Source organism: Pristis pectinata, chromosome 5, assembly GCF_009764475.1.
Source record: "Pristis pectinata isolate sPriPec2 chromosome 5, sPriPec2.1.pri, whole genome shotgun sequence".
NCBI classification, from domain to species: Eukaryota; Metazoa; Chordata; class Chondrichthyes; order Rhinopristiformes; family Pristidae; genus Pristis; species Pristis pectinata.
The window spans coordinates 101,026,593-101,035,730 of NC_067409.1; the positions used below are offsets into that span (position 1 = coordinate 101,026,593).

Sequence of the window (9,138 nt, forward strand, 5' to 3'; positions counted from 1 at the left end):
TATTCAAAGAGTTGAGGCCCGAACACAGATCCTTGTAGGATGTCACAATTCACGTCTGGTCAATTTGAATACCTGCCCATTATCCCATTCACCAGCTCCTACCACTCAGCCAATTTCCCAGCTGGATCAGTTAGTTTCCTTCAGTTCCATGAGTTTAAACTTTCACCAACAGACAACAACTTTGCAAATGCCAACTTCCTATTCACTGGGATGGAAACCATTTGTTCCGGGTTATTTTCTTTACTGATGTTATTTTGCTTACATTAATTCTGGCAATAATTCAGTATTGGGATGCTATTCTCTTCTCAGGTAAATAGTGATGCAATAAGTCTGCTATTTCCTGATGTTTTTAAAAAGTATTATTTACAACATCATAGAAATCCCTCAAGGTTTCCTTAGACCAGTCACTAACACCCCCCCCCCCCAATATAACAGTAGATTTTGGCATCAATTTCTTTTCCTATTCCCTATCTACAGCTCTTATCAAGAATCACCTTCTGTTTTCTTCATATTCTTCCCAGTCAACAGGACATCTGCTATCTGGATTTTCTCAAAAAATGATAGCAATTTCACAGAGAACTGCTGACAGTTCCACAGAGAACTATCTTGGTAGGCATGGACGAGTTGGGCTGAAGGGCCTGTTTCCGGCTGTATTACTCTTCAGCTCTAAGTCTTTGTGATGCAAAAAGAAACTGGAGCATCCAGAAGAAACCTAGTCAGTCACAGTAAGAGAATGCAAACTCCACTCAGACGGCTCTGGAGGTCAGGGTCAAACCTGGGTCACTGGAGTGCAAGGCAGCAGCTCTACCAGCTGCACCACTGTATTGCCCTTTCCTGCTTGAACTACATATCCCTCAATTCCCTTAATGTCTATATTAATTCGAGGTTGCAAATCATGAGGGAATTTAAATTATTGTACCAAATATGTCACTTTTGTGGTGATTTATATTGGAAAGCTATGAGCTCATGTTACTATTGATTAAATCACTAAAACATGGACCAAATATGATGAAACAGTTCTGAAGCTGATGAAGACAGTGAAATCAACAGAACTGAAAAGAAAGTAATTTACCTTTTTGGTGAAGCAGCAGCAGTTCTACGAACCTTTGCGCTGTCGGTTCTGTTTCTTGGATCTGTCGAATCCTCACTGCCTACCGACTTTTGTGGAGATACCTGCTGCCCTTTAACATCATTTGCCCTGCATGAACTGGCATTGCTGGCACACAGTAAAGCTTCCTGTTCACTTTCAGCCATTGGTTTCGCCTCACTTTGGCAAAATGTCCATTGACAACATAAATCATTGCCCATTTTAATCTATACTAAGAAAGTAATCCATTGTTGTCCAGTAATTCTATATAGAAATAGCCGTTGTGTAATATTTGTGCAGTGACCTGAACCTCCAAGATTGTTCTGGTCACCTCCAGAGGAGTGAAGGAGTATCACATTCTTGAAATAAGTATTCACTCCTAGACTTTCATATTCACCAATTGCACCAGTGTATTTATTTGGACAGACCTGCAACAGAAAAGTATTGTTTAAAAACACAAAAAAATAGCATATTGTATACTATTTTCTTATTTGAACAGGAATAACATAGAACAATACAGCACAATACAGGCCCTTCAGCCCACCATGTTGTGCGGACCTTTAAACCACACCCAAGACTATCTAACCCTTCCTCCCACATATCCCCTTATTTTAAGTTCCACCATATGCTTATCTAACAATCTCTTGAACTTGACCAACATACCTGCCTCCACCACTACCCCAGGCAGTGCATTCCATGCACCACTCTCTGGGTAAAAAAACCTCCCTCTGATATCTCCCTTGAACTTCCCACCCATTACTTTAAAGCCATGCCCTCTTGTATTGAGCATTGGTGCCCTGGGAAAGAGGCACTGGCTGTTTATCTATTCCTCTTAATATTTTGTATACCTCTATCATGTCTCCCCTCATCCTCCTTCCCTCCAAAAAGTAAAGCCCTAGCTCCCTTAGTCTCTCCTCACAATCCATACTCTCCAAACCAGGCAGCATCCTGGTAAATCTCCTCTGCACCCTTTCCAACGCTTCCACATCCTTCCTATAATGAGGCAACCAGAAATGGACACAGTACTCCAAGTGAGGTCTAACCAGAGTTTTGTAGAACTGCATCATTATCAATTTATAAATTGATGAGATTGTGTTCTGTGTATTTATTCATAATTTATGTTCCTAGTGCGATTTTTTCAGCATCTTAAAGATGTGACTAACGATTCAGAGAGCTAACACCAACTTTGCTTTTTTGGTTATATATAGCTGGTATTATGTGACAGATACTGGCCAACCTTCATGATGATTTAATATTGTACAATTATCCAATTGATTTAACAACATTCATTCAGCATATAACAAAGTTAAACTGGTCCATGATGCTTAATACAAAAGCAGTTCAAGCGAATTAGCGAAGAATTGGAGTTCTTTCAGGAAACAAGATATTGGTTGGTGACTTTTTGTCATTTAATCTCTTCTGCCCACCAGTATCACAGACCTCCCCTTTTGTCTCCTCCTCACCTTTCCCTACATCGTAAAACCTGTGCATCTTTAGCTTAACCCAATTCTAATGAAAGGTCATCAGCCTGACACTAACTTCATTCCTGTCTCCAAGGTTGCTCCCTGACCTGCTGAGACTTGCAACATTTCCTGTTTTTATTTTGGATTTCAGCATCCACAGTTTATTGCCTTTATGTCAAGGTGCAAATTATCATGCAAATTGAGGCTCAAGTGATTAATGCGGAGGTAAAAAAGGTAAATGAATCTTGTATTCATTAACTCAGTGTTTTAATAGCATATTTTAGCTAATGAGAGACATAGATGTGCTTTTTTTTAAAATAAAAAGGAGAAACCAGGAAGAGTCCATTCAAGTTCAATTAGGATGACAAACCACATGGGAAGCAAGATTGAGAGAGTCAAGAATCCATTCCTCATTTGACCATGGGACCCAGAAACGCATCCAGCACAAAGCCAGGTGCATTCTCAAAGCCTGTTGTCCCAAGATTAGCCCTCAATGCAAGCTCCTGCTTCATATTAATTATGCTGGGAATCCTCAAAAGGAGCGGCAGAAAAATTGAGAGATGCAGCCATATGAAAGACCTATAGATTAAATTAAAACTACTTGAAATTTTTCTCTGCCAAGGCTGAAAATGCTGCCAGGTGAAAGCATGGCTTTATTTGACATTCAAGAGCATGACAGCAGGGAGTGTTATAGACAGGTGTGGAAGATAAAGTGACATTGATTGACCATCACGATGTTGCTAATTCATGGCTGTAATCAAGGAAATCAAAACTCATTCTGCGCGCTGCCCACCCACCCCCCAGTTATGTATTGGTAACTAACTTGAATGTGTTACACATGGTCTTTTATTCAATAACTGAAGACCAGGCACCAATTCCTGCAGCATCCCACTAGTTACAGATTTCCTACACAAAAGTGACCAGTTTATTGCTGTTTCTTGAGAATTAAGTATTTGATCCAAGGCTGAATATTACCCTCAAGTCCATGTGATCTAATTTTGTTAAATAACCTCATGTTGCACCTTATCAAAGGCTTTTCAAGTCCATATACACCACATTCACTGGCTCCCCCTTAACTATTCCAGTAGTTATTGGTACTAACCAATTTATCAAACATGACTTCACTTTTCATATTGACTCTGCTCTATCAAATTATTCTCTAGTTGCCTTGTCACCACTTCCTTAATAATAAATTCTAGCTTATTCCCTACTAGTGATGTCAAGTTAAATGGACAGTAATCACAGACTCTCTCCTTCCTTTCTCAAATAATGGGGTTATACTTGCTACTTCTAATCTGCAAGAACCATTTTGGAATCTATGCAATTTTGGAGAACGACAATGAGTGCACCAACTACCTCCATAGCCACCCCCTTCAAGTCCTGTTGATTTATCAATCTCAATAGTTCCAGTTCATTTTTCAATTAAAACTGAATGCTAATTTCTGTTAGCTCCCCCTTCACTTTTCCCCAGTTGGATTCTCGTGTCTTCTTTTATGGAAGATGGTGTAAAATGTAGGTTTAACTTCTCTATCACTTAAACATTCTCCAATATAATTTCTCCTGTTTCTGCAAGTGACCCACCTTAACTTTCATTAATCTTTACCTTCTGACACATCTGATGAAATTTTTTGTTTTTTTCTTTCTAGTTCATTCTTGCATTCTAACTTCCCATCTCCCTACCAATGTTTTGTAACAACTTTCACCATCCCACCTCCCTTCCTTGTGTCCAACTATTGGGATGAAGTTTGGCATGGGGCTGCCCCAACCGTCTCCCTACGTTCAGCAGGCCCATCTTGCTTCTTATTCCTTACCTAATTTCCTTTTAAGTATACTTATAATATTCACCTTCACCTTTTCTTGTGATACTGCGTTCCACATTCTCACCATTCTGGGTAAAGGCATTTCTTCCAAGTTTTCTGTTTGGTTACTACCTTTAATTAATATTTCGAGTTTTCACTTCCCCAGAAGCAGAATAGAAAACACACTAGCACAATGGTTTAAAGATCACTATTATGGATCATTTCTGGGCCCCTCTTTTCAAGGCAATAAAATACACTGCTAGTTCATCCTTTCTTCTTTGGTATACACTCACAATTCAGCATCACTCACTTAGGAAAGTGATCAATACTTCTAGGAGTTATGGCAATAAGTGCATCCAGAAATTATAATTCTACACAAACTTTATCAAATCTTCCCAACACCACTGCAACAAATTTCTCAGATTAAAAGTGATAATGTACCACTTAAATTTTAAACTTTGAAGTTTATGTTGCTTCATGTACTCTTTTCTATAAACCCAGATTGTTACAGTTCACCTGTTGTTCCCAATGGCACCAAAATTTTCAAATGCATTTCTGTTCCAACATCACACCAGCGAGCAGCCTTTGTTTACTCCCCACAACAGAAAGGGGAGCACCAGGCAAATGCTGACACAAGACACTGAAGGTGCTGGAAACTGGAGCAAAACGAAAACAAACTGCTGGAGGAACCCAGCGGCTCGGCAGGAAATTGTAGGATGTCGACCCGAAACGTTGACCATTCCTTTAACTCCACAGCTGCTGCTTGACCTGCTGAGTTCCTCCAGCAGTTTGTTCTTACCGTGGAAATGCTGTCAGGAATTAAAGGCCTTTACACACACACACAGACACACACTAACATTTCTCCTGGGCCAGGCCGCCATCACAATCTGCAACAATTCGAATGAAGATTGCAATTCACAGCGAGCTGTCCGCCTATAACATTGGGCATAACTCCACAGCCGACGGGGGTGTTAACCCAACATCAGCCTGTTATCAATCATAACCCGCAGGATGTTTCCGTTCTTTCAGAGCTTAAAAAAAATTCCGTTCGGTACCCTCTGGGAGTTGGTATCCCAATGCCGGCATCTGCCTGCGGTCAGCGGCACCAACCAACCCCGCCAGGGCTCGGAGCCGAGCAGAGCCCGAAGCAGCCTGCGGTTCCCAGGCTCCACTGGACGCCGCCTTCGGTTCTGGATACACCCCGCTGCTGCTGCTGCTGCTGCTGCCGCCGGCCCCGAGCGGACAGCAATGCCGCGGGAAAGCGTCCGCTGCCCGGCCGCCGGTGTTCTTCCTCACCTGCTGGGCCGCTCCTGCTGACCCACAATCAGAAGGAAACGAACTCCCGCTTTGGTTTCACTTTCACTGCAGTGGGCTGTTAGCGACGTTTCATGCCTGCAGCGACGTCGCTGTGCTCCCTTCTACATGTACTCGAGGCTCCAATACAGGAATATTATTTCTTTTACAGAAGTTATAGTGGTCCGGCTGTTATTTATTCAAATCAATTCTTGATTTTGTTCATGGGAAAGTTCAAGAAAAAACTTTTCTTTTGATCTGGAAGGGGAAACTTCCCAAAAACCACACACCGCCTTGTTCCTACAGTCATTGGATGTACTCTGTTTGTGAAGCTGGGATCTCATAATGTTCTGACCATGTGATAGGTCGTTGCCTTGACCGTGTCCCTCAGAATTCCCCTCAGTTCCTGGCAGTCCGAGTGACCCGCTCTCCCCCTGCTGATGACGGGTTGCGCTTCTCAGCCAGCGATGTCATTGTAAGGGGACTGGGGAGACCGCTGCCACCGTGGTGTGTGTAAAGCGCGGGGAGTTCCTCGACCGAAAGCTGCAGTCCCTCTAACAGATCCGTGCCCTGCTTTGGGACATTCCCTGGCACCCCGAGGACTTACAGATGAAATGAAATGTGCTTCGTAATTGCAATGAGCTCCAACCGACTGGGCCTCGTACAGTTTCAAACATCTACCGCTCAATCCACAGTTTGGAGGCTGTATTCAAGATGATCAGTGCCCACAGGTTAGCCCTGATATTTGGCCAGGTGAGGGAAAGGGCTTCGGAGCCCAGCTCTGCTAAATGGGGATAGGAGGCAGGATATCAGACCTGCCGGATGGTTTAGAGGGAGTGGTGGCAGACTGGGGAGGAGTTCAGGAGGTTGTGCGACAGGGCAGGTACGGATGTGATTGGGGATGTTCAGAGGATAAAGATAGCTGGAAGGCATCCCAGTTCAGCACTGTGCTGGGAAGACCAGATTGTTCCAGGATTACCCAAAGAAAGTTGCTGTTGGTCAACATGGTCCAACTTCTCATGATTTGTTTTATGGGTAATCCCATCATTCTGTGTGCCCAGATATGCCTGGTTGAAATTCTGGCCTGGAAATGGTTGTTATCCATGTGTCATTTAAAAAACAGATTTTCAATTCCATATTGTAGACATTCCATTTTAGGGAGATTAGCAATCTTCCATTTAGTGATAGAAAAATATGATTTCTCTCCTCAGATTGTGACTTGCAGCAGTGTGTATTGATTCATGTTTGTTAAATAAACTACACTAATAAACATTGAATGATCATCAACTGCAAATGGCGTCAATATTAAGCCCAATGGAAAGGGGAATAAGACTTCACTAAATAGGTCACATGCCATTTTGCCAAAAGTGGAGGAACTCCAGGAATTGAAACCTTTGGTGATATTTCCCCCTCTTAAAAAGGAAGCTTAGGCAAATTTTAACCACCGACATCCCAGCTGAATTCAATTAATAGAACCATAGAACACTACAGCACAGAAAACAGGCCATTTGGCCCTTCTAGTCTGTGCCAAAACTTTATTCTACTAGTCCCATCTACCTGCACCCAGTCCATAACCCTCCAGACCTCTCCCGTCCATGTGTCTATCCAATTTATTCTTAAAAGTTAAGAGTGAGCCCGCATTTACTACATCAGATGGCAGCCTGTTCCACACTCCCACCACTGAGTGAAGAAGTTCCCCCTAATGTTTCCCCCTAAACCTTTCCCCTTTCACCCTAAAACCACATCCTCTCATACTTATCTCTCCTAATCTAGATGGAAAGAGCCTACTCGCATTAACTCTGTCTATACCCCTCATAATTTTGTAAACCTCTATCAAATCTCCCCTCATTCTTCTGTGCTCCAAGGAATAAAGTCCTAACCTGTTCAATCTTTCCCTGTAACTCAACTCCTGAAGACCCGGCAACATTCTACTAAATCTCTGCACTCTTTCAATCTTACTGATATCCTTCCTATAGTTAGGTGACCAGAACTGTACACAATACTCCAAATTTGGCCTCACCAATGTCTTAGACAACCTCACCATAACATCCCAACTCTATACTCAGTACTTGATTTATGAATGCCAGGATGCCAAAAGCCTTTTTTACAACCCTGTCTCCTTTGACGCCACTTTCAGGGAATTATGTATCTGAACTCCCAGATCCCTTTGTTCCTCCGCACTCCTCAGTGCCCTACCATTGACTGTGTATGGTCCTACTTTGATTTCTCCTTCCAAAATGCAACACCTCACACTTGTCTGCATTAAATTCCATCTGCCATTTTCTGGCCCATTTTTCCAGTTGGTTCAGATCCCTCGGCAAGCTTTGAAAGCCTTCCTCACTGTCCACTACGCCTCCAATCTTAGTGTCATTAGCAAACTTGCTGACCCATTACACATTATCATCTAGATCATTGATATAGACAACAAAACAACAATGGACCCAGCACAAGATCCCTGAAGCACACCACTAGTCACAGGCCTCCAGTCTGAGAAACAATCATCGACTACCACTCTCTATCTTCTCCCACGCAGCCAATTGAATCCCATCTACAACCTTTCCATGGATACCTAGTGTCTGAACCTTCTGAACTAACCTCCCATGTGGGACCTTGTTCAAAGGCCTTACAAGAAATGATTTTCCAACTCTCCCTACTAGAGCCTGAAAAGGATTAATATTCACAAATATTGAGTGAGCTAAATGATAGGGAAGAAAATCACAAAACTAATGCTCACAAAAATCAAAAATTATCCTACCCTACTTTGTGTACCTCAGCATAAACTAGGACCATTTAACTTGTTTCATATGACCAAAGTGTATTTTTTATTTTACAGTATACTTCATTCATAAGGAAGTAAAAGTAGTACAGAACATTCAAGTCAATATATTAGTAACCAAGTTTAAGTTATTCCTGTTACTAACATTAGAATGTCATTAGTTATTACTCATTTACAACCTTAATGTAAATTGTTCGTGGGGTTCTAACACCGCATTTCAACTAATTTGTGTGTAGTGACAGGAGGGCTCTAAAATTGTGGCTCTTCTTTATGAAGCTCTCCTGTTGCTTTACTTGGCTCCAGAGCACCCTTTAGCATGCAGACATGGATTTTAGACTGTGCCAGTTTGTAGTACTTAACCGTGGACAGCACTTTGCTCTGGAGCACCAGGGAGTTCAGGCAGACCAGAGGGTGTCTTTCACTCACTGATAATTTCCCAGCAGCTGTTGATATTTGTATCAGGGACCAGCCCCAAAGCACAATATCTTCTTAATGAGATGAAGCTCACCAAAAATCCCTGCATCTCCCTGGCCTTCCTAGCAAAAATATACTTCAGAGCAGGAGGTAAATTTACAAAAGTTGCATAAGTTGACAAGTCATATAACCCACCCCACTTCCAACTCATTAGCTGACATGCTATTGTTGGAAAAATTACTCAGATTTACTAATCCATACCTGCCTGGAAATGGTGTTACCCGTCCAGTTTTTCCAGTTGTTTCT

At 42.1% G+C, this 9,138-nt stretch overlaps 1 protein-coding gene across 3 annotated transcripts in view; it reads right to left on the reverse strand.

Annotated features, from left to right (window-relative positions):
- Positions 1-6,110, reverse strand: part of LOC127570317 (uncharacterized) — a 39,768-nt gene extending 33,658 nt beyond the window's left edge. Inside the window, exons 1-2 of one of the 3 annotated variants that reach the window (XM_052015758.1) lie at positions 5,646-6,110; positions 1,073-1,515 (exon numbers count right to left, since the gene is read on the reverse strand). In XM_052015758.1, coding sequence (XP_051871718.1) covers positions 1,073-1,308 — 236 coding nt within the window. In that variant the 5' untranslated portion in view covers positions 1,309-1,515; positions 5,646-6,110. Of the gene's footprint in view, positions 1-1,072; positions 1,516-5,206; positions 5,361-5,404 lie in introns of those variants that run through there. The other 2 variants (XM_052015756.1, XM_052015757.1) reach the window with 2 other exon arrangements.
- Between the last annotated feature and the right edge of the window lie 3,028 nt (positions 6,111-9,138).